Source organism: Elephas maximus, chromosome 12 (genome assembly GCF_024166365.1).
Source record: "Elephas maximus indicus isolate mEleMax1 chromosome 12, mEleMax1 primary haplotype, whole genome shotgun sequence".
Lineage (NCBI taxonomy): Eukaryota > Metazoa > Chordata > Mammalia > Proboscidea > Elephantidae > Elephas > Elephas maximus.
In genome coordinates, this window is record NC_064830.1 from 89,667,785 (window position 1) to 89,692,452 (window position 24,668).

At 49.4% G+C, this 24,668-nt stretch overlaps 2 protein-coding genes across 7 annotated transcripts; both read left to right on the forward strand.

Moving 5' to 3' along the window:
• Positions 1-2,402: 2,402 nt before the first annotated feature.
• Positions 2,403-7,567, forward strand: ZNF48 (zinc finger protein 48). Its single transcript, XM_049904093.1, has 3 exons — positions 2,403-2,706; positions 2,913-3,006; positions 4,749-7,567. The coding sequence occupies exons 2-3, from the start codon at positions 2,928-2,930 to the stop codon at positions 6,548-6,550; spliced, it is 1,881 nt and encodes a 626-aa protein (XP_049760050.1). The 5' UTR covers positions 2,403-2,706; positions 2,913-2,927; the 3' UTR covers positions 6,551-7,567.
• Positions 7,568-8,486: 919 nt separating this feature from the next.
• On the forward strand, positions 8,487-23,787 carry ZNF771 (zinc finger protein 771). Of its 6 annotated transcripts, XM_049904146.1 has the most exons (5): positions 8,487-8,654; positions 13,866-13,930; positions 14,058-14,240; positions 14,592-14,741; positions 22,651-23,787. In XM_049904146.1, exons 3-5 carry the CDS (start codon positions 14,124-14,126, stop codon positions 23,461-23,463), a joined length of 1,080 nt encoding a protein of 359 aa, XP_049760103.1. In that variant the 5' UTR covers positions 8,487-8,654; positions 13,866-13,930; positions 14,058-14,123; the 3' UTR covers positions 23,464-23,787. The 6 variants fall into 6 exon arrangements, with proteins under 6 accessions (XP_049760103.1, XP_049760106.1, XP_049760104.1 ...); XM_049904149.1 differs by lacking the exon at positions 14,058-14,240; XM_049904147.1 differs by lacking the exon at positions 13,866-13,930.
• The last annotated feature ends 881 nt before the right edge of the window (positions 23,788-24,668 follow it).

Below are 24,668 nucleotides of genomic sequence, written 5' to 3' on the forward strand. Positions count from 1 at the left end.
CTGGACAGTGGGTGGGAGAGAGATGCTGATGAAGAGTGAGCTAATTATATCAGGTGGACTCTTGAGATTGTGTTGGCATCTCCTGTCTGGAGGGGGGATGGGAGGATAGAGAGAGCGGGAAGCTGGCAAAATTGCCACGAAAGGAGAGACTGGGAGGGCTGACTCATTAGGGGGAGAGCAAGTGGGAGCACAGAGTAAGATGTATGTAAACTTATATGTGACAGACTGACTTGATTTGTAAACATTCACTTGAAGCTCAATAAAAGTTAAAAAAAAAAAAAAATTCCCTAAGGACAAACAGTAACGCCAAGGTCAGGGATCAAATGTCATGAATGACGTTAAGATAGTGTCTTAGTCATCTAGTGCTGCTGTAACAGAAATACCACAAGAGGATGGCTTTAACAAAGAGTTTATTCTCTCACAGTCGAGGAGGCTACAAATCCAAGTTCAGGGTGTCAGCTTCAGGAAAAGGTTTTCTCTGTTGGCTCTAGAGGAAGGTCCTTGTGATCAGTCTTCCCTTAGTCTAGTAGCATCCCAGCACAGGAACCTCAGGTCCAAAGGACAGGCTGTGCTCCTTGTGCTGCTTTCCTGGTGGTATGAGGTTCCCAACTCTCCACTTGCTTCCTTTTCCTTTTATCACTTGAGAGATAAAAGGTGGTACAGGCCCCACTCCAGGGAAACTCCCTTTAAATTGGATCAGGGATGTGGCCTGAGTAAGGGTGTTACATCCCATCCTAATCCTTTCTAACATAAAATTGAAAATCACGAAACGGAGGACAACCACACATGGCCTAACCAAGTTAATACACATATTTTTGGGGGGACATAATTCAATCCATAACAGTGTCCACTGCCCTAAACACAACAAAAGGTATTTCTCTCTGCACTATAGTCTCATAATATCTTGTTCATAAGGTCAATATAGAACCTGTCACATCAGCTACATATATCCATAAAAAAGAATTTCTTTGTATTTTCAGGGCCTGGCAGTGTCTAAATATGGCTGGTGATCAGTTATGTGTTGGCTGATTTGTGGTCCCCGTTTCTATCAGTGTCTAGACGCACAGAACCATGCACACTCATCCTCACAGAGATAACTCATCCTGTGCTTCCACTCTCTTGAATTGTTCCATATTAACTTCTATGCTCGTGTTGTTTCAACTCATAGTGACCCCACGTGACAGAGTAGAACTGCCCCCTAGGGTTTTCTTGGCTGTGATCTTTACAGAAGCAGATGGATAGGTCTTTCTCCCAAAGAGTGGGCAAGGTGGATTCAAACCACCAACCTTTCAGTTAGCAGCTGAGTGCTTAAATGTTTGTGGCTCCAGGGCGCCTTTTCACACCTTTACGTTTCTTAATCTAAATTATGTGTTTGCCCATTTAAACTAGGAGCATCCCAAGAACAAATCTTGCATGTTTCATCGTTTTATCCCAAACATATGAATTAATCTACAAACCACGGTTATCCCTCTCCATCATCAGCAAAGAAGCTGCAGACACCTCCAGCCTCCAAGCCCTGCAGCCTCCCCAAAGGCAAGCCTGCCCAGAGTACAGATACAGAAGTTTAAGTTCCTGGGCTCCCCTGGAAGACAGCCCCACGCAGAGCCTCACCAGGCTGGAAAACATGGTTTAATTTTTCAGCCTCTTCCTAGGCTGTCCACTTGTCCTTCTCCCCTAGCCTCCTTCTTTGTGTCTCTGTCTCTTTGTCTCTGCCTGTTTCACTGACTGATATCCTTTGTTCCTCTGCCTCTGGGCCAGTTTCTCTCTCCAGGCTCCCCGCCTGTTTTTCTTACTGCTCCTCCAACTCTGCTTCAACAACTTTATCTGTTTCTACTTCTCTTTGTCTCTGGTGGTCAATCTTTTGTTCCCTTCTTTGTGGCTGGCCACTGTCTCTCTCTCTGCTTTTGCGTCTTCTCTTATTTCAGGGCACTTATTGTTATGACTTTGTCCCTGAGTCTCTGACTCAGGGTCTCTGTTCCGGGCCCGGCCCCAGGTCGGCTTCTGTGTGCCTGTCTCTCCCATTATTTATCTGGCAGCCACCTCACCCCTCTGTACCAGCCTCGGTCTACCCGGCCCAGCCCCCACCGCAGGCTGACAGTTCCCAGCCCTCGGCCTCACCGACTTGCCCGGCTTTGTTTCCCAAGTCTCGGCGCCCCGCCCCCGCCCCGTCTGGGGTCTCCACCGCCCTTTGTTTGCCTCGGTCTCTCCCCCACTCCTTTCCATAGGTCCGTCTTTGGAGCCCTCTCTCTTCGTTTCTCAGGGGTGGCTGGTGCTGTCGGCCGGCCCCGAAGGTTGGCGCAGGTGGCCCAAGACAGGGCGACAATTAGGAAGTCTTTGGCTCTCGTCACCCAGCGCCAGTCCAGAAGGCACACGGTTAATACCACTGAGTTCGGGACACTATCCTCGGCTTAGACTTGCCCTCTCGGCAGCACGCGGCTGCCCGCCGGCCACCGAGCTTCGGCGGACCCCGGCGGACCCCAAAGGCTTGCAGCTCCTCCTACGTCCTAGAGCGGCTCCGTGTGGCCAGTGCTTCCGCTTCCCGTCCCCGCCCCCGGTGGACGCCCCCGGGACGCCTGGGTCCGAGACCCCTCCTCTCCCCGTTTGGCGCTGAGCCCGCATCCCGGAGCCGCGGGCGGCTCGGGCACCGCACCCCGCAGAAGAGCTCCGGAAGGCGCTGGGGTGACGGAGCCGGAGGCGGCTGGCGAGGTGAGCGGGCCGGCGGCTGCGAGCCGGGGAGGAGCAGCAGGTGCAGGGGCGACCTGCGGCGCGGACGGGGATCACCGGGAACCGCACCCGGTGTCGGACCTGGACGCTGCCCGGTGCCCGAGCCGACCGGCAGGGGGCAGCGGCCGGGCCCGCGGGTCGCACACCGCCGTGTGACCGTGAGATTGTGTGTCTGTCCCCTTGCTCAGGGCGGCGTGCCGACGATGGAGCGCGCAGTGGAGCCCTGGGGCCCGGATCTCCCTGGCCGGGAGGAAAGGGAGCAGCTGAGAGGCGCTCGCACAGGTGAGGGTCACAGCGGCGGCTTGCCATGGGCCGGTAAAGGCCTGATGGGGACTCCGGTGCCGTGCTCTGCCCGGCCGAGACCCAGAAAAATCGAACCTGGATTGTGCCTCCAGGGAGAGACGGGAAGGGGAGAAAAATTCCAGGGAGGGAGCCAACGTTTCTGAGCACCTACTCTGTGCCATGCCGCGAAGGGCATCATCTCAAAGATTCTCTCCCCCTCCGCCACAGCCATCTTCATCCTCATTGCCTCTGCCCTACTTCAGGCCTCATTATGTCTTATCCCAGCAGTTGGAACAGCCTTCCCGCTGCCCCTTTCTCTCCACTGGTGCACTCTGCAGCCAGATCGATCTTTCTAAGTCGAGATCTAATCTTGTCTCTTCTTTCAAAAACCTTCCCTAGTTCCCGTCTGCCTACTATTTAAAGTTGTTAGCTTAGTGTTCAGTCTAGTCCCAATATCCTTTTCCAGCTTTATCTTCCATTCCTCCCCACAGTTTACTTTCCTCTCCTTGAGGTGCCGGTCCCTATCTCCTTATCTGCTGCTCTCTTGTGGCAGTACAGTTAACATTCTGAACCCATAATTATAACTATGCTTTATCTGAGGCGCTCTGCTAGCACAGCGGTTAAAGCACTCAGCTGCAAAAGGTGGCAGTTTGAACCCACCAGCCACTCGCAGGAGAAAGATGTGGTGGTCGGAGGGAGAAAGATGTGGTGGCCTGCTTCTGTGAAGATTTACAGTCTCCAAAACCCTACAGGGCGATTCTACTCTGTCCTATAGGGTTGCTGTGAGTCCGAATCCATTCGAAGGCAATGGGTTTGGTTTGGGTGCTTTATCTTATCTCTCCTACCAACCCTAAGCATCTTAAGGGAAGGATATGTATGTCTGGGTCTCCTCAGGTACATACAGTAGGTGCTCACTGAAGAATGAATCAAAATAACAGAATGAGCTGATATAAAAAAATACAAAAGAAATAGTATATACCAGGTATTCCAAAAAGAGACTATATAATGTACTGGTTAAAAACACAGGCTTAGGCGTCAGACAGACCTAAGAAACCGGGTTTTGTTGTTTTCTAACCTTTATAACCTTGAGCAAGTGACTTAAAGCCTCTGGGTCTCATGCTTTCATTTGTAAAATAAGGATAGCAATAGTATTACCTCATAGGATTATTACAAGAATTTGACAATGCTTAGTACCCATATCATACCCATCAAGTCAATTCCGACTCATAGCAACCCTAAGGACAGAGAGTAGAACTGCCCCATAGAGTTTCCAAGGAGCTCCTGGTGGATTCGAACTGCTGACCTTTTCGTTAGCAGCCGTAGCACTTAACCACTACGCCACCAAGGTTTTCAATGCTTAGTACAGTTCTTGGTATATATTACCAAACCAAACCCGTTGCGGTTGAGTTGATTCTGACTCATAGCAGCCCTATAGGACAGAGTAGAACTGCCCCATGGGGTTTTCAAGGAGTGGCTGGTGGATTCGAATTGCTGAACCTTTGGATAGCAGCTGAACTCTTAACCGCTGCACCACCAGGGCTCCTTGGTATACATCAAGGACATAGTAAAAGGCAATATTACTATTATTGAGAGGCACGGACAATAATAAGTGCTCCAGAAGTTCAGAGGAGAGAGAGGTCCTTATGGCCACCAGTTGTCAAGGAAATCTTCCTGGGAGACTGCTATCCAAGATGGAGATTGAGTCAAAGGGCAGGGTCTACAACTTCCCTTTTTTTCTCCAGGTCTAGGGAGTGAGAATGTCGAGATTTCTCAGCAGGATGACTTTGAACATACCCCACAGAAGAATGAGTTGGGATTCAAGGATGAGGAAGAATTGGCCCCAGATCATGAAGTAGGAAATTCCTCTCTCAAACCTGAAGGCGTCCAGACTTGGGATGACTTGTGGGTCCAGAGAGAGGGGCCAGGAAAGCCTCAGCCTCAGGACAGAGGCCCCCGGCTCTTGGGAGAACCACGCTGGGGCCAGGCTGGCGATCGGGCTGCTGTGTGTGGTGAGTGTGGCAAGAGTTTCCGACAAATGTCGGATCTGGTGAAACACCAGCGGACCCACACAGGGGAGAAACCCTACAAGTGTGGAGTTTGTGGCAAGGGCTTTGGAGATAGCTCTGCCCGTATCAAACACCAGCGAACTCATAGTGGTGAGAAGCCTTACAGAGCCCGGCCACCAGCCCAGGGTCCCCCGAAGATTCCTCGCCCTCGGATCCCCGCTGGTGAACGCCCCACTATCTGCGGTGAATGTGGCAAGAGCTTCCGGCAGAGTTCTGATCTGGTGAAGCACCAGCGGACGCACACAGGCGAGAAGCCATACAAGTGTGGCATCTGTGGGAAGGGCTTTGGTGACAGTTCCGCCCGTATAAAGCACCAGCGGACGCACCGCGGGGAGCAGCCCCCGCGGCCACTGGTACCCCGACGGCGGCCGTCCCGGGCAACCACAGCAGCAGCACAGGGACCCAAGGTCCAGGACAAGCCATATATCTGCACTGATTGTGGCAAGAGGTTTGTGCTCAGCTGTAGCCTCCTCAGCCACCAGCGCAGTCACCTGGGCCCCAAGCCTTTTGGTTGTGATGTGTGTGGGAAGGAGTTTGCCCGGGGCTCAGACCTAGTGAAGCACCTGCGGGTACACACGGGAGAGAAGCCCTACCTATGCCCTGAGTGTGGCAAGGGCTTTGCTGACAGCTCGGCCCGGGTCAAGCATCTCCGCACCCACAGCGGGGAGAGGCCTCATGCCTGCCCTGAGTGCGACCGCACCTTCAGCCTCAGCTCCACCCTCCTCCGCCACCGCCTCACCCACATGGAGCCCCAGGACTTTGGCTTCCCAGGCTATCCCCTGGCACCCCTAATCCCCAGCCCACCACCCAGCTCGAGTCCACCTCGACCTCCTCTTGGCACCAGCCCCCCACTGACACCTCGTAGCCCTCCACACTCAGGTGATGGGCCTTTTGGCCTGCCTGGCTTGGAGCCAGAGCCTGGGGGCCCACAGGCTGGGGAGCCACCACCACCATTGGCAGGTGAGAAGCCCCATAAGTGCCCTGATTGTGGTAAAGGCTTCCGCCGAAGCTCGGACCTGGTGAAACACCATCGTGTGCACACAGGGGAGAAACCCTACCTCTGCCCTGAATGTGGTAAGGGTTTTGCTGACAGCTCAGCCCGAGTCAAGCACCTTCGTACCCACCGTGGCGAACGGGCACGGCCACCACCACCATCCACTCTCCTGCGGCCTCATAACCCACCTGGCCCAGCACCCACTGCCCCTCGACCTCGAGTCCGGGCCCAGCCCTCTGGACCCAGCCAGCCCCATGTATGTGGCTTCTGTGGGAAGGAGTTTCCCCGGAGCTCAGATCTGGTCAAACATCGGCGCACACACACTGGGGAGAAGCCATACAAATGTGCAGAGTGTGGCAAGGGTTTTGGTGACAGCTCTGCCCGTATCAAGCACCAGCGTGGGCACCTGGTCCTGAGGCCCTTTGGGACAGGAGATGGTCGGGCAAGGCCCCTCAAGAAGGAGCCACCAACTGAACTGGAATGATAAAGTCCAGAAAAGGTAGAGGCCCAGGAGGCCAAAGGGAGGGTATCTGCTGCTTAAGAGAAGAAAGGGCCTGGGAGGTGGTGGGAGGGAGAAAGAGGGGACAAAATGGGAGAAGGAGTGAGTAGTTAGAAATGAAGATTGGAGACAATGACCTTGAAGCTCAGGAAACTGTCCTGGCTGGGCTGTCAGGACCTTGCCAGTATGAGCTGTACCCCCAGCTTCTAGAACACTGTCTGGCATACAGTAGGCACTCAATAAATACTTGTTGAATGAATAAGCTGGCCTTAGCCTGTGGACTCTTAAGCCTAAATTCTGGCTGTCTCTTACCTGTTGAGAACTGACCTCTCCCAACCTTGCCACTGGGAGACTAGCACCCTGAACCATGGTTTGACCTCATGAGCTGCAGCAATGAGACATCTATAGTTTAAGGTGACAGAACAGGGTCAGGGACATCCTGACCATCCTTATGGGGAGATATTGCTGTGAGGTAGGCAGTACCCATCCTGAATTCCAGTCATTGGACATGGTCTTAGCCAGGAAGGGCACCCTCGGACAAAGCCCAGACTTTCTGTCCTCAAGAACCTGAACACACTCTGACAGATAAGAGGAGACACAGTAAGGCTGGACACTGGTAGCTTTGACTAGAGACAGAAGGAGCACTCATGGCATCTGGTCTGCATGTCAAGCCCTTCTGATGGACATCCACAAAGATAAGCTGGCTGGGAGAAGGGCAGGACTGGAGTTAGGAGAGGCCAGGGAGCCCTGAAGGCCCAACAATCTCATCTCCATCTGTCTCGTCGCCAATAAACTGCTTCTTGTCTGAGGCCTGATCTGTGTGTGTGTCTCGCATGTTTGGGGGTTGGAAAGGTGTAGAGGGGCCACCACAGGCCCTCAAGTTATGTGTAAACTTGTGTGGTTCCGTGCCGTCTTTGTGCCTATTAAATACATGGGTTGGCTTGGCATAGTAGTTTTCTAGGTCCAACATCGGGTTCAGAAACGTCTGCCAGGCCCATCAAATGATGCCCCAGGCCTGAGGTCTGACTGCCCACAGGCGCCGACTACACCGCGGCGTCCACCGGGACCCTTAAAAGGAAAAGTACACGACGCCGCAGAGCGAGGGCACGCGACACGGCTGTGGGTGTGGCACGCGCCTTCGGGTGTGTATGTATGCCCAGGAGCACTGCTGCTATGGCGACCAGTACCAGGCGAAATGCAGCGGAGCACAGTCTGGCGCAGGCGCAAAAGGCCTGGACTAGGAGAGACCGCCTACGGGGACACTGGGAAACACTCAGACCCCATCTCCCTGAGACCGTTTTTTAGATATCTAGGAACAGATCATTAAGGGAGGGCAAAGTGGTTACCTTCTTCTCCACAGGAAAAAGCAACCATATTTCCCAGTATCCCACGCGTCGTTAGAAGCGGGACTCCAATTCCTAGCCTTTTCCAAGAAGGACGCCAATTGGAAGGAAGGGAAAAAGGAACCGGCCTGATTGGCTAAGGACCAAAAAGACTAGGAGGGCGGTTCAACCATCTAATCAATGAAGTACATGATTGTTTTGCAACTCCCGCCTCTTGGAGCATTTCAGCTAATCGTTGAAAGAGAATGGGCCCTGATGGAAGTTCTCGCGACATCTTAACCTAAGGACTGGCTTCCCTAGAAACCAATGAGAGTGGGCTGCGGTGCAGCTGCTTCCGGTCCTCTCACCTCTCCCGAGTTGTCTCCACGTTCCGAACTCGAGCGTTTTGCGTTCCGGGCTGGGGTTTATTGCGCGCGCACACACACGTAGCTCTGAACGAAAACCTTTTTGGAAGGCCCTGCATGCTGGTTTCCTCTATCCCCCTCCCTACCACCTTGGCCTCCAAGCCGGCCTGCGGTGAACTTTCTAAAATTACATCAGACCATGTGACAACCCTGTTCAAACAAAACCCTGCCATATCTCCCTGGTTTCCTCTCTGTAAAGCGTAACTCATTAGCTGGCATTCAGGTCCTTCCACTTGTGTGGTTTCAGTCTCGCGCTTCTTAAATACGCTGTTTCCTTGGAAGGCTTCCCCTGCTCCTTGATAACCTCTGCTTTCAGAACATCGAGAGCTTCTTGAGAATCAGGTATTCACTCAACAGCAATACCTACTGTGTACTGGCTACTGGGGATAGAAGGATGAGTAAGAGAAAGTCCTGCCATCATTTTCTAGGCAGCAGACAGACACTGAACAAATTATTACAAGTGTAGTCAGGGCTGTGAAAATGGGCAGGAAGCATACAGCAGGAGAGAACCCTACTGATCCAAAAACCTCTCCAAAAAAGTGGTTTTTGGGTTTAGACCTTAAGGTAGAGTTGGAGTAAGCTAAGAGGGGAGGAGGTGGGGGATGGGATGGGAGAGAGCGTGTTCTAGGTGGAGTGAATAGTATGTGCCAAGTCCTTGGGGTTTCAAGAACTGAAATAACGTTCTAGTGAGGCTGAAGGCAGTAAAAGAGTAATGAGGAGTAAGGAAAAGACTTCCAAATTCAGCTTTCTGCCTTAACCTCCTAACGGGCCTGGCACACAATGAAAAAACAGTTGCTGTCCAGTCAATTCTGACTCATGCAGATACTGTGTGCCTCAGAGTAGAACTATGCTTCGTAGAGGTTTGTTTTTCTTTTTGGTGAAAATATACACAACAAAATATACACCCATTCAAGAATTTTTACATGTATAGTTCAATGACGATGGTTACATTCTTCACATTGTGTCACCATTCTCACTCTTTACTCATGTTGTTTCACCACTGTTAATTTAGACTCCCTGACCCTTAAAGTTCTCATCTGTGCTTTAGAGTTACTGTTATCAGTTTGATCTCATATGGATAATTATTTAAAAGTGTGCAGTGTTCAAGGCAAGCCGTCTTTATTAATTGAGCTAAACTGTAGTTTAAAAATGACTTCATGGGATAGCTTCAGCTCAAGGTTTAAAAGTTGCCTCCACGCAATAGATTCAGGGGTTCCTCCGTTCTCAATGTTTCCAGTAAGCATTTGAAGTTCTGTCCCACATTTCTCCTTTTAATCAAGATCCATCTATAGCGTCCTTGATCAAAACATTCAATAGTGGTAGTCAGACACCATCCATTTCTACTGGTCTCGTGGCAAATGCGGTAGTAGTTCATGGAAGCGATTAGACCTACAGTCCCTTTCATTCTCTGATTTCCAAGTCTCTTTCTTCCTCTATGGAAACCCTGGTGGTGTAGTGGTTAAGAGCTATGGGTGCTAACCAAAAGGCCGGCAGTTTGAATCCACCAGGTGCTTCTTGGAGACTCAATGGGGGAGTTCTACTCTGTCCTATAAGGTCGCCATGAGTCAGAATCGACTTGAAGGCAGTGGGTTTGGTTTGGGTCTTCCTCTATTGCTCCAGGCAAATAGAGACCATTGTTGTATCGTGGGTGGCTTCTTAACAAAGCCCTGGTGGCACAGTTGTTGCTGGGTGAAAACTCCAGGTTTTGCTTCGTGTGATTTGTTACAGCCAATAAACAAGAGGCTGAGGTGGGAGATCAGAAAGATGCCTTTATTTTGTTGTACAAGGAAAGGAGTAATCAGGGCTGCTGCCTCCAAGACTACTTGTAGACAGCTTGGGGAGGCAGGCTTTTACAGAGAGAAGACAAGGAAGTGTAAATTGATCATGAATATTCAGGATTGACCTTTGGTACAGGCAGTCAGGGCTTGGGGGTGATTATGCGTTTTCTCTAGACAAGGGTTCGATTCTCTGGCGGTGTTCTTATATGTATTAATGAGCACATGAAGTGTTGAGATTGCATAGAAAGCCTGGTAAAAACGGTTGGGGTGCATATGGCTCTTCTGTGATTATCTTGTCAAGGACAGTTTTTGGCCCATTCTGTAGCTATCTTGTCAAGGACAGTTCAGAAGAATGGGTAGCCTATTTTGCTTAGTGTAGGAGGATAAGCCAGAGCAGGTGTCTCGTAAAAGTGCTGAGCTCTAGGCTGCCTGTCTCACAGTTATTAAAGCACTTGGCTGCTAAGTGAATTAGGTTGGTGGTTCAAACTCACCAGCAGCTCCATGGGAGAAAGATGTGGCAGTCTGCTTCTATAAAGAGTACAGCCTTGGAAACCCTATGGGGCAGATCTGCTCTGTCCTATAGGGTTGCTACTAGTTGGAATCAATTCTAAGGCAATAGGTTTGGTTGGGTGGCCAATAGCAAGCTTTTAAGACCCAAGGCACTACTCACTGAACTAGGAGGTAGAGCAGAAATTCTAAAATCTATTTTAGGCCAATTGACTGAACAGACCCATGAAACCCTGACCCTAAACCTTTAAACCAAGAAAACTAATCCCATGAAGTGTTTATTTGTCAATACCTTGCAGCCTTTTTTTGGGGGGGGGGGGCTGCTGTTTTTTGTTATAAAATTATATATAATATTGTATTTGCCATTCCCCTCTGCCAATTTTTTTTTTTTCTGGGGTACAGCTTAGTAGTATCAGTTACAATAGTCAAGTTGTATAACCATTACCCTTAGTCAATGCCAATTTTCCCATCACCATAGAGGAAAATCCAGTACTTCCCAAAGAATGATTCCCCCTCTCCCTCTTCCTCCTGCCCCTGGTAACCACTAGTAACCACTGGTTTTTATATGTTTACTTTTTCTTTTCTGTTCATATAAGTGAGACTATATAATATTTGCACTTTGTGATTGAGTTATTTAATTGAACATAATGTTTTCAGATTCATCCATGTTGTAGCATATATCAGGACTTTGTTTTTCTTTAAGGTTAAGTAGTATTTCATACCACATACATACCACATTTTGTGTATCCATCCATCTGCTAATGGACACTTGGGTTGTTTCCACTTTTTTGCTATGGTGAAAAGTGCTGCAATGAACACTGGTGTACATATGTCTGTTCATGTCACTACTTTTAGCTACCTAGGAGTGCAATTGCTGGGTCCTATGGTAGCTGTATTTCTAATTTTTTGAGGAACCATCAGACTGTTCTCTACAACAGTTGTACCATTTTACATTCGCACCAGTAGTGGATAAGGGTTCCAGTCTCCTCACATTCTCACCAAAATTTGTTATTTTTTTTTTTAATCATCGCCATTCTAGTAGGGTGAGGAGGTATCTCATTGCAGTTTTGATTTGTATCTCTCTAATAGATGGAGTACTTTTCCTTTTTTTTGCAAGTATGTTTACAAAGTCCTCCTACAGAGGGAAGCTCCTTCCAGTGGGGAAATAGGCTGTCCCCAGAGGCAGGCCCCAGCTGAGCCATCATGAGGTGGTACAAAGGTGTCTCCTCACTGATTCTCTCTGAATCAGGGTGAGCAAGCCTTGGCTTTTGCTAGAGATGGGGCTCAAACTATAATCAGGTCTCTACCTACCTCTCTTCCATCTCCCATGCTACTTTTCCCTTTGGCTCCAGCCACACAGATGCTGTTTCTGTTACTGAAACATGCTAAGCTTTTCTCACCTCAAGGGCTTGGCAGTTACGTCTCAAAGGCTCTTCCTCCAGAGTTTTAAATGACTGACCTTTCTCATCATTCAAGGTTCATCTCAATTCTTACTCCAAGATGTCTTCCCTGCCCACATTAGAGAAGTCCCCGACCATAGCCACTTCCTGAAGCCCCCAAACCATAGCCATTCCCTACCATATTTTGTTTATTTAGTTATTTACATTTTTTATACATATTTTATACACTGCAATCCTTGGGTGGCACACACGATTAAGTGCTGGACTGCTAGTCAAAAGGTTGGTGGTTCAAACCCACCCAGAGGTGCCTTGGAAGACAGGCCTGGCAATTTGCTTTCAAAAGGTCACAGCCTTGAAAACCCTATGAAGCACAGTTCTACTCTGACACACATGGGGTCGCCATGAGTCAGAGTCAACTCCATGGCAACTAAAAACAACCACACCAAAAGTAACACAGGGGCCAAGATTTTTGTCTGTTTTGTTAACTAATGCATCTCTAATACCTAGAATGGTGCCAGGCACATAGTAGGACTCGATAAATACTTGATGAGAGAATGAACACAAAGTGGCTTTTGGGGATTTGAGTGTGAGAAGGGGGCATTTGCCCCTTTCTTCCAGCTCTCAGGAAGAGCGAAAATTTGGCTGGATGTAATCCCAACACCCGAATTACGCCCTGGGCTCTTTGGACTGAGAGGCTCAGGTATGAGCCCAGACTCTGCCACCAATTTCCTCTGGTACCTCATTTCTGAGAAGTAATTTAGTTTAATGGAAAGTGAATGGGTTTTGGAATCTGCTACTTACCAGTTGTGTGATCTTGAGAAAATTACTTAACCTCTCTGAGCTTGAGTTTCCTCATTTGTCAACTAGAGATAATATTGAGCCCCAAAGGGGAGTTGTAAGGACTGAAAAAGACAATATATTTGATTGAAAGAGACAATGTATTTATTTACAACAAAAACCAAACCTGTTGCCATTGAGTGAATTCCAACTCACTGTGACCCTATAGGACAGAGTGGAGCTGCCGCAAAGGGTTTCCAAGGAGCTGCTGGTGGATTCGAACTGCCAACCTTTTGGTTAGCAGCAGAGCTCTTAACCACTCTGCCACCAGGGCTCCTATTTATTTAAGGACTTATTAAATGTTATTTCTCTTTTCCTTTAACATTTCTGAATCTTAGTTGCCCATCCATAAAGTGGGAGAATTAGTCATCTTTTTCAAAAGAAGTGGGAATACGGATTTTTATATGAAACGTATCAATTTTTAAATGTTGCAAATTCTTTTAACGTAAGAACTTTCTTCCTTTTTAAACTATTTTTTTTTAATTGTGGTAAACATATAGGCAACAAAACATTTGCCATTTCAACATAAACTAATTTTTACAAGTAAAAATACCCTGAGGTTCAAACAAGATAATCCTGTGGACTGGATTTGATCCGCGGGTCACTAGTTTTCCACCTAGGCTACAGGTTGTTAGGGATGCTGCGATAACCCTTATTGTGTAATTTAGGCAGTTTACCTCCCTGAACTGCATTCAGTTCATTCACTCATCTGTAAAAATGGGGCCTTGATCTGTCGTTATACAGATCAAATAAGACCAATTGAATAAAACGCTCAGCAAAACGCTGGCTCGTAGTAATCACACCACACAATAAACGGGATTGGTGGATGGTGGTTGATTTGGGAAGGACGCATTCAAGAAGCGATATATATTTCCCAGAAGCCAAGAGACAGGGAAGGCGTAGGCGGGTTGGGAGGGAAGAAGGAGAGGAGGAGAAAAGGGAAGGGAAGAGGAGGCAGCAGGGTCCGCCCTCCAGGCGGGGCGCCAGCGAGAGGCCCAGGCTGGGGCTGGAGCGCACGTGGCCTATTTCAGGCGGAGCAGACGCGCCTAGCTGGATCGGAGACCTCCGAGCCGGCCGCAGGAGACGAGCCGTAGGGGTAGGTTAGAAGTGGGCTGCGAGGACCTTAAACGCCGGGCTGGGGCGGCCTCGGGTCTCCAGGAGGTGAGGGACAGCTTGGGGGCGCTAGATCTGAGCTTGCGGCCCTTCCCCCCCGCCCCCCGCAGCTTGGGGCCAGACGCCTCGGTCCTCTAGGCCCCTCCCACCCGGGGGCGGGCTCGGTGTTCGGACCAATGACCGGCCGCTCCCGGGGCCCCGCCCCCTCCCCTCCCCGGGAGCCGCGGCCTCGCAGAGTGCTCAACCGCCGGGCGCCCAGGCCTGGAGCTGCTCGAACGCCGAGCGTGCGGCTGGTGAGTGCACCCCCTCCCCCCCAGGGTCTCCGCCTTGATCCTGCCTCCACCCCGTGTCCCAGAGATCAGGCTCGCCGACCCGGGAGCCGGGGAGTGACTCAGCGCGGGGAGAGTGGCGACTCTCGGGGGCTGGGGATCCGAACTGTTTAGGGCCTTGAATGCTGGGATGAGTGAGGGTGAAAGGGTGACTCCGGAGCTGGCCCTGGACGCTGCCGAGGCGTGGGGCCCGGCTGTGGGGGAGAAGGGAGCCCAGGGAGGGCGGGAGGAGCCACGGCTGCACTGCCTTGCCTGGGCCAAGGCCATGGTGGGGGGGGAGGGGTCCCGAGCTTCTGACCCAGCTTCCCGCCCCAGGACAGCAAGATGCCTGGTGAACAGCAGGCAGAGGAGGAGGAGGAGGAAGAGATGCAGGAAGAGATGGTGCTGCTGGTGAAGGGTGAGGAGGATGAGGGTGAGGAGAAGTACGAGGTGGTGAAACTCAAGATCCCCATGGACAACAAGGAGGTATGTGTCACATTGCCCCCAAACCTGGTACAGGCCCAGCCTCCCTCAGACAGAAGCCAGAGATCCTTCACCTATTTGCCCCTGAATCTCAAACTTAGAATCTGAGGGTTGGCCCATCCTTCTGCCCAATTGCCCATGCTGCTGTTATACAATGCCAAGCTTACTGTGCCAGGAACTGTGCTAAGTGCTGGAGAGTAAACTATATCCTTGGTTTCCTTGGTTCCCCATGGAGCTTGATGTGCAGGCATGGCATGGGGTGTGTGGGAGCCCAGAGGTGGGAATTTAATTCAGATTTAGGGGTCAGGGGAAGGCCAGGTTAGGCTTCCAGAAGAGGTGATAACAGCAACGGTAACCATAATAGTTAACTCTTGCATAGCATATATTATGTGCCAGACACTGTTCTAAGCACCTCAGTTCTATGATGGAGGTAGCATTTGTCCCATCTTACAAGTAAGGAAACTGAGGCCTAAATAGGTTTGGTAACTGGCTCAGGGTCTCACAGCTAGTAAAGGGATGGCTTATCTGAGACCAGGAGGAGAGCAATGGGGTGAAGTGGGATGACTGCTGTAGGCAAAGGGAACGGCACTTTCAGAGTCTCAGAGGAGTGATTGTGGCATCTGGAAAAGCGAGGGCAGGTGGTTCAGTCTCCCGGTGGCATGGATGAGAGTGGAGAGATTGGCAGGCCATGTAGGGAGTCTGGGTTTTATCCTGAGGGTGTTTGAGGCTTTAAGGAAAAGAGTTTAAGGAGATCAAAATATAAGTTAGATTTCCCCTTCCAGGCCCTAAATGCTACCAGGTATATTTCCACTCCACAAGACTCTGGCAGCCTCTAGCCAAAGCAGCCCTGAGTCCGGCTGGAGGGATCCCATTGGGCCAAGTTTCTGGCCCAAGCTCCCTGTGATTTATTCTTGCACAGGGGCCAGTTCCCAGGGAAAGAAAGTTTTGCTGTCCCTAGTGGGCGTGTCAGGCCCTAGAGGAAGGAACTGGCTCCTTAGATCTCCACTTCCAACCTAAATAACTATCTAGTTCTGTTTGTCTCAGGCCTCCCTGCTCATCATCCTAGCCCAGCCTGCCTCTTCCAACCCCTTCTCCATCATTAGCCTATAAGTTAACACAGACTCCACAGCTTAGGGCAGGCTTCCAGCTCCATCGCTTACCAGCTGTATGACCTTGGGCAAGTTTCTTGGCATCTTTGTGTCTCAGTTTCCTCATTTATAAAAGGGAAGTCATAACAGCACCTACTTCTTGAGATTGTGAGGATTTGTTAATACATGTAAAGTACTTAAAACTGTGTCTGGCACATAGTAAACATGTAAACATTTAGTACTATTGTTCTTCCCCTTAAAGTTTAGGATTTTAGGCTAGGTCATTCTCCTAGGGATTTTTCAATTCATTTTTATCAAAAGTCTTTCTGGGCTGAACCCTGAGAACTAGAGGTTAATAAGGAAATCAACATGGAGGTCTAAGCAGAGGATTGAGGGCAAACAGATCAAGGCAATGGGGAAGGCTTCATGGGGATGATTTTTGACTTGGGCCTTAAAGGTTTAGTGGGAATTTGGCAAATGGAGAAGAGGAAGAAGAGCATTCCAGGAGGAAGAACCAGCAAAAGCTCAGAGGAGATGAGGCTAGAAAGGTGGGTGGGGCCAGGGAGTAGTAGGCCTTAAAACCCAGGGCAGGAATTTGGACCTACCGTTTGGTTTCTGATATTAGGTTATGGAGTCCCTGGGTGGTACACATGGGTAAGTGTTTAGCTGCTAACTGAAAGATTGGAGGTTTGAGTCTACCTAGAGGCGCCTATGGTTAGGTTATATGGTACCATCAGGAACCTTAAAGCAGTGGAGGGGCATGATTGGATTTTCAGTTGAGAAGAATCATTGGCTCCTATGGAAAGACAGGGAGGCCAGGGGAAGCTGGTAGCCTACTCTAAGATAGTGACAGTGGGGTTGGAGAGAAGCAGGTATTTGGGAGGCATATGCTGGGAACCCGGAGTAGGCTGACTGGAGCTAAGGATGTGTGTGTTGGAGGGTGGGGCATGAATGGGATGGGCATGGCTAGTCATAAAAGATAAATAGTGCCAGACTGTAAATTCTAACTCCACCAAATTTACCACCTTTGCCTCAGCTTTCTCATTTGTAGAATGGGATCATGAAAATAAGATCCTTGAATGTCAGCCTGAGGAGTGTCATCTGAGTGATTGGATTTGGAGGAGGATGGTAGAGTTGAGGATTGCACACACTCTATCCTATGGGCATTTAGCAGCAGAGTGCCTACAAATAGCTCATTAATTTGCTGTGTGGCCTCTCTGAGCCTCAGTTTCCCATCAATGAAATGGTGGTCTCAAAAGGTCCCTCCTGTACTAACATTCTGTGGCTCTTAGCCATCATCCATGGCCAGTCACTGTCCAGAAACAGTCCTGGAGTATTCTCTCTGCCTCTCAAAATCCAGTTGATCTTTAAGGAATAGAAAATCCAGTTGATGTTTAAGAAATAGAAAAGATTTTCTCAGAGGGCTGCATGCACATGCAATGTTGTGTCTCCCCCGAGACCCTTGAGTGGTTTTCTGTTTCCCTCAGGATAAAAGCTCAGCTCCCAAGTCTGGCATTCAAAGCTCTTCACCATCTGACCCCTTACCATTCCAGCTTCATCTCTAATCATTCAACACCCATCCCATGTGGTCTCCCAGCCTGAAAGACCCTCTTCATTTTTCTTCTTGCATTCTCCAGGAGTAAGGAGCCCTGGTGGTGTAAACTGTTAAGCGTTCGACTGGTAGCTATTCTCTTTTCTAGATCAGTGTTTCTTAATTTTTAACATGTATTCCTATCACTTGGGGGTATCTTGTTAAAGTGAAGATCAGTAGGTCTGGGATGGGGCCCAAGATTCAGTATTTCTAACAAGTGATGCGGATGTTTCCAGTCTTTGGACCACAGTTCCAGTAGCAAGGGAGTACATTTTTTATATTTTGTACCAAAAGGAAGGGAGATTCTGACTGGTAAGAGGATCCAGGCAGAGGGAGACAAGCTGTGCAGATGACTTCAGATTCTAGTCAACTTGATAGAATTGCATCACGGTTAAGAGCCTGGGTTTTTTGGACAATGTCAGGCTTTTGGTTCAAACCCTGGATTTGCCATTAATTACATGTGTGGCCTTGGACAGTAACTTTACTTTTGAATGTATTTCCTTCTCTGTAAAATGGGGCTAATAATACCTAACCCAAAGAATTGAAAGCACTTAGCACAGTTCCTGGCTCATAGTAAGTGCTCAAGAAATTGTAGTAGTTGCTATTATTTATTGTTATTATTAATTAGAGAAATAATGACAGAGGAGGAAATGAGGTTTGAAAAAATACTTAAACAGGAAGATTACAAACTTCAAATACATGTATCATTATTATTACCCTATATTGTATCCCCCACAGTACCTTCTTGCTGCAGTACAAATGCCATTTGTTCTAATTTTAAAATCAAGTAGTTGTAGAATTAGAGGCATGTGAGGGCCTTTAAGAAGGAGCCTGGGTAGTACAGTGGTTAAGCACTTGGCTGCCAACTGAAAGGTCGATGCTGGAACCCATCAGCCACTTTGCAGGAAAAAGACTGCTTCTGTAAAGATGTACAGCCTTAGAAACCCTATGGGCCAATTCTACTCTGTCCTAGAGGGTTGCTATGAGTTGAAATCGATTCCATGACAATAGGAAAGGGCTTTAATGATCACACAGTGTGGTATTTGACAAGATTCAGTCACATGTTGTAGAAAAGGCATGGGGGCGGCATCTGACTTCCTCTTAACTTCAAGAAGGGGGAAGGAGAATCAAGATCAACAGCCCAAGGCTGATTCTTATGAGGCGGAGATCAAACATACCTCACCCTCCAACCTTTTTACCAGTTCTGATAGCAACTGTCTCTCCCACTATACTCTCTGCTTTTCTGCTGGGTTTGATAATTCGTTGCAGTGGCCGCACAGAACTCACAGCCAAAACTCATGATTATGGGGTTTATTAGGGTACAATTCAGGATCAGAAATGACTCAGGATACAGTTGTTGGATCAGGACAGCCTCTTCTTAGCCATATCTACAGGCATGCCTCTCTGGTCCCTAGGCCTCTGCCCAGCTCAGGCAAGTGTTACAGAGCTCTTTTAGCTCTGCTCATAAGTGCCCAGAAGCACCCCACTCCACCAGTAAGCTCTCTTTGTCCATGGGTTGGCATTCCTGTTATAACCACCAGGAAGCCCATCCCACTGTCTTCTGCCAGTCTCCTGGTTTGGCTGCCTCTGCTGCCACCGTTTCTCTGCCACTACTTCTTGCTGTGTCTCACTGTCTCTGGTGTTCTAGGTCTCTTTCTGTGTCTCCTGGGTCTAGGAGGTCTCAGCACAGGGATCCTGGGTCCAACGGACACCCTCCACTCCTAGCTCTTCTTTCTTGGTGGTAGTAGGCACCCCTCTGCTCTGGGATTGGCTCTGTTTTAAGCCTAGCAGGATGGCAAAGCTGACCAGTCCCCTCATTAGGGTTTCATACCCTTATTTGCATGGTTCCAGCCCCACAAGGGTGCCATGCACCGTATTTACATGATTAGCAAGCTATCCAATCCCCTTGGTGGGCTACAAGCACCTCATTTGCATAGTCTCATCCAGTCATTTGATGGGAGTTACAAAGACTAGAAGGGCTGTATTAAGTAATTCACTGCATTGCACATGGATATTGCTGATGTGTTTTACTTATTTATTTAGTGTTTCTAATAGATTGACATTGTTAAATAAATTTATTTTCATCTAAACAATAATATTGATGAAATTCAGGGTTTGATGTGATCTAATGTTTTCCTCCATGAAAATAAATACATAATGATTATGAGATAAAAATCTTCCCACATACCACCTAGAATCCTCTTACATCTTATAGTGTGCATACCTCAAGCTGGTAGATGCTGATATTGTCTAGCCTACCTGTCCTTCCTCGGGACACTGAAGCAGGGGAAGGGATTGACTTGTCCAAGGACTTAATGAGCTGGACTCTGCCCATCTTCCAAAGATTCTTCCCCATGTGCCCAAGGTCCCCTCCTGGAGCTGGAGATACAAAGGGTACTTGTGTGAAGAATTTCTTTTTCGGAAGTCAATAAACTTGGTCATGAGGAAGTCCTCAGGCTGGCCAAAGTCATTTTAAAGAAGGGTGCCAAGGGAAAATGGGCTAAGAAAATGTATATATGACAGAAGTTCTCTCTGCAATGGTTGATGTCTTGAAATAAATCTAACGGATGTCAAAACCAGGGCAAGACTGGAAAGTGTGTGTGACCTTGAATCCATCCAAACCAGCTATGGGGAGTTTCTTGATTTAAAGTATCAAGTTGTATTTTAACCTTGAACCCTCATGGAGAGAGCTGGGGACTTGGTGTCTAGCCTCTGTCACATCTTGGCTGTTAGTACAGGGAAGCATTATGGCCTACTGGTTAAGGTTACACTCTAGAGTCAGCCCTGAGTCCCACTGGCGACATGAATGTAATCTCTCTTAGCCTCAGATTTCTCAGCCATCAAAAGGGATAAAACCACCTGATTCAAAGGAGGATTTACTATAATAATGTACATAGAATAGTGTTGTCAAAGCTTAACACTGGAACGTTGATTATTATTGTTAGATATACTGTTTCAACCGGGGCTTCCTTGGCTAGTCTCTAATTTCCCAATTACCCTGTTTTCCAATTCTGAGGTGGTTACTACCAAGCCACTACCTTTTTACAAAACCCTTGAAGGTATGGCCAGCCCTTCCCTCCTCGCAGCCTCAGAAGCAGGAGGCAGTACAGGTAGTTCCTGACTTACGACAGAGTTCCGTTCTGAGGGCTCTGTCGTAAGTTGGCTTTGACGTAGTAGAATATATCTCTTTCTTTTTTTTTTTTTAAAGTTTTCATTATTATTGCCTTTTATTGTCATGGAAACGCTGGTGGCATAGTGGTTAAGAGTTCAGCCGCTAAGCAAAAGGTCAGCAGTTCGAATCCACCAGGTGCTCCTTGGAAACCCTGTGGGTCAGTTCTGCTCTGCCCTGTAGGGTTGCTATGAGTCAGAATCAACTTGACAGCAATGGGTTTGTTTTGTTTTTGTTTTTTGAGTTTTTTGTCAGTATCTTTATAAATCTGATCTTTGAACATCTGGGAAAGCTAACATTGCCCCTAATATATGGCAGGCATTTGGTTGTAGATTAATGTACTTGATTGCTTGGCCCACAGTAGATACCCACGATCAGTTTTGCTGGGGTGAGCATTCCTTTTTCTAAAAAGGGAGCAGTGTCCCCTCAATATTCCTCTTCACTCTACTGTTAGTACAAAATATTTTCCCTTCACCCGGCTGTCACAGGAGTCCTGGTGGTGCAGTGGGTAAGAGCTCAGCTGCTAACCAAAAGGTCAGCAGTTTGAATCAACAGCCGCTCCTTGGAAACCATATGGGGCAATTCTACTCTGTCTTACAGGTCGCTATGAGTCGGAATTGACTTGAGGGCCATGGGGGCCATTTTTTTGTTTACAAAGCATTTCTTTTCCTTTCTCTGATTTTATGTCTGTTTTATCAGTAGAAGCTCAGGCCTCATGAAACTCCATTATTTTAATAATTTTTCATTTCAGGCCTCAGAGTAACACTGGGGTTTTTGCCCTTGCCCTTTTTACTTCGCAGTTTAAAAAATGGTACATGCTTGCTCTTGAACGTTTATTTTAAGAACCCAGACTTGGTACTGGCTGGCTTCTGTGACCCTCCACTCTCCTGGCTGCCCCTGCTCAGTCTCCTCTTGCTGCCCCAGGTTCTCTCTGCCCATTCCCTGGATGGTCTCATCCAGTCTCAAGGCTTCACAAACCATCTCTAGCCTGATGGCTCTCCAGTTTATCTCTCTGGCCTAGGCCTCTCCCCTGTGCTCCAGATGTGTCAAAGAGATTTGGATGTACAAGCCCGAAATGGATCTCGCCCCCAACCTGCTCTTCCCACTGTCATCCTCATCTCTAAATGGCAACTCCATCCCTGCAGTTGCTAAGATTTAAAAACCTTGGAGTCATCTTAACTCCTTTCTTTGTCCTATGCCTAATTTCTTACTAAATCTGTTGTCTTAAACCAAAATATACCCAGACACCAACCTCTTCTCACCACCTTTACTTCCACCTCTGTCACCTGGGTCGAAGCCACTATCTTCTAGAACTTGCCAACCTACTGATTCTGGACTCTCCCTTTCTTCATTCTGTTCTCAAGCCCAGCAGCCTGAGGGAGCCTTTTAAAATGTCTGATGTGCTCACTTCCTTGCTCAAAACCTTCTTAACGTCTCCCCATCTCATTCATATTAAAAGCCAGAGTCCTCACTGTGGTCAACAAACTGAGCAATTCCCCCACACCTCCCGTGGATTACTCTCCCCTCACGCACTGTGCTTTTAGCCACTTTTTCTTGCCATTCTTGGAACTCAACGGAAAAGTCCTGCCTCAGGGCCTTACTGCTCCTTGTTCTCGGGGATTTCCCTGTCCTCTGATCTCACCGCCTTCTGGTCTTTGTTCATGTTACCCTATCAGTAAGGTTTCTTGACAACGCGATATAAATTTGCAGCATCCCCCAAACCCAGGACTGGTATCCACCTTTCCTGAAAGAAGGGATTTTCTCTTTATTCAGTACTGATTTCCCAATGCATAAAGCAGGGTTTGGCATGCCGTACGGGCTCAATAAATATTTGTTGAATTAATAAAGAATAGATCATCTAAGAGCACCCAGTATCCACTGGCATTGTGAAACGGGCGTTGAATATATTCTCTCTTAATGCTGTGCCTGTGGAGCAGGCAGCGTTGCTTCTACTGTTTTACAAGTGGGAACTGAGGCTCAGAGAGGTTGCAGCTTGCAGAGACGAAGCTCTCCGTTTCCGGGGCCTATCCGTCAGGGCTGACCTTTCACCCCTTCTCCCTGCAGGTCCCGGGCGAGGCGCCCGCTCCGTCTGCAGACCCGACACGCCCACACGCGTGCCCGGACTGCGGCCGCGCCTTTGCGCGCCGATCTACGCTGGCCAAGCACGCACGCATTCACACGGGCGAGCGGCCCTTCGGTTGCACTGAGTGCGGCCGTCGCTTCTCGCAGAAGTCGGCGCTGACTAAGCACAGCCGCACACACACGGGCGAGCGGCCCTACGAGTGCCCCGAGTGCGACAAGCGCTTCTCGGCGGCCTCGAATCTGCGGCAGCACCGGCGGCGCCACACTGGCGAGAAGCCGTACGCATGCGCGCATTGCGGTCGCCGCTTCGCGCAGAGCTCCAATTACGCACAGCATCTGCGCGTGCACACGGGCGAGAAGCCGTACGCGTGCCCGGACTGCGGGCGCGCTTTCGGCGGCAGCTCGTGCCTGGCGCGCCACCGACGCACGCACACGGGCGAGCGGCCGTACGAATGCGCCGACTGTGGCACGCGCTTTGCGCAAAGCTCGGCGCTGGCCAAGCACAAGCGGGTGCACACGGGCGAGAAGCCGCACCGCTGCGCTGTGTGCGGCCGCGGCTTCGGCCACCGTTCCAACCTGGCGGAGCATGCGCGCACGCACACTGGCGAGCGGCCCTACCCGTGCTCAGAGTGCGGCCGCCGCTTCCGCCTCAGCTCGCACTTCATCCGGCACCGGCGCGCGCACATGCGGCGTCGCCTGTTTATCTGCGCCGGATGCGGCCGGGACTTCAAGCTACCCGCTGGCGCCACGGCTGCGACTGCCACAGAGCGCTGTCCCGAGTGCGAGGGCAGCTGAGCCGCCTTCCTGTTGCCGCAGGGCTGTGGGCGTTTGGCTCGGAAGGGGCATGATGGAGCCCCGACTTGGAGGCAGCAGTAACGTGGACACTCCTAGGGAGGGGCCTGGGGAAGTGGGAAGGCCTGGCTGCCCTGGAACTGAGAGAAACCCTGACGGGCCCCTGGGAACTGCCCATCTCCCCCTCACCGTATTTCTTTGGCCGTGTTAGTGAATAAAGTATTATATCTTCACCCCACCCGTGCCTGTGAATGAGGTGGGTGGGGGGAAAAGGAGGAAGGCTGGCATTTTCCCAAGGCTTAGGTGACTTGAGTAGTTAGGGAGCTAGGAGGGGGATTAAGCCCCAAAGGGTTCCTGGGGCAGGGTGTGCGCGTGCACGTGTGTGTGTGTGTGTGTGTGTGTGTGGGGCCGGGTCATCCAACACTTGGCTCTTGGTTACAAACGGCTCTGTGTTCTGCAAAGCTTGAACCTTATGGAGCTGTCTACGGATGGTGACACAGTAGTAGAAACTTTATAGCACTATGTTAAACGCTGTGCTTCATTTAAATATATTTGCTCATCTTCACCCTCAAAACATCCTAAGGTATGTCTTTTATCTCCATATTGACAAACGTGAATGGCAGAGCAGGGACAGCGGGCAACGGTAGTCTAGTGCATTGGAGCTCTGATGGGGGAAGTAATTGGATAGGAGGATCTCCAATGCAGTTTTGGAGTCTAGGGAGGCTTTTAGAGAAAATGATGTTTAAGCTGGGTCTTGAAGGTCCAGAGTATTAGGGTTGGGGGAGTATGGAGGCAGCCCCCAAACTGAACTTGCAGCCATCCCCTGGGGTGGGATGTGGGGACCTAAAGCAGGGAGTTTGGCAGGAGATAAACCACTGGGGGCCTTGGAAGCCAAGTTTAAAGGATCCACGGCAGCAAAGAAGCCTTGAGGGATTAGGAAGGGATGGATTTGTCCAATTAAAGAGCTGGCATCTGTAGCAGCCTACAGTGTATCTGGGGATGAGGGAAAGGAGATGGGGCTGACTTCATTGCCTAGCTTGGGTAATTGCAGGACAGTATCACTAAGACAGGGACACAGAAGGAGGGGCAGGACTGGAACAGAAGTGGGGTCAGTTGTTAGACCCCCATCTGAACATGTTGAGTGTAAGATGAATGGACCATAACAGCTTGGATGTATCAGGCCTGCAGTGCATGACGTTAGATCCTGA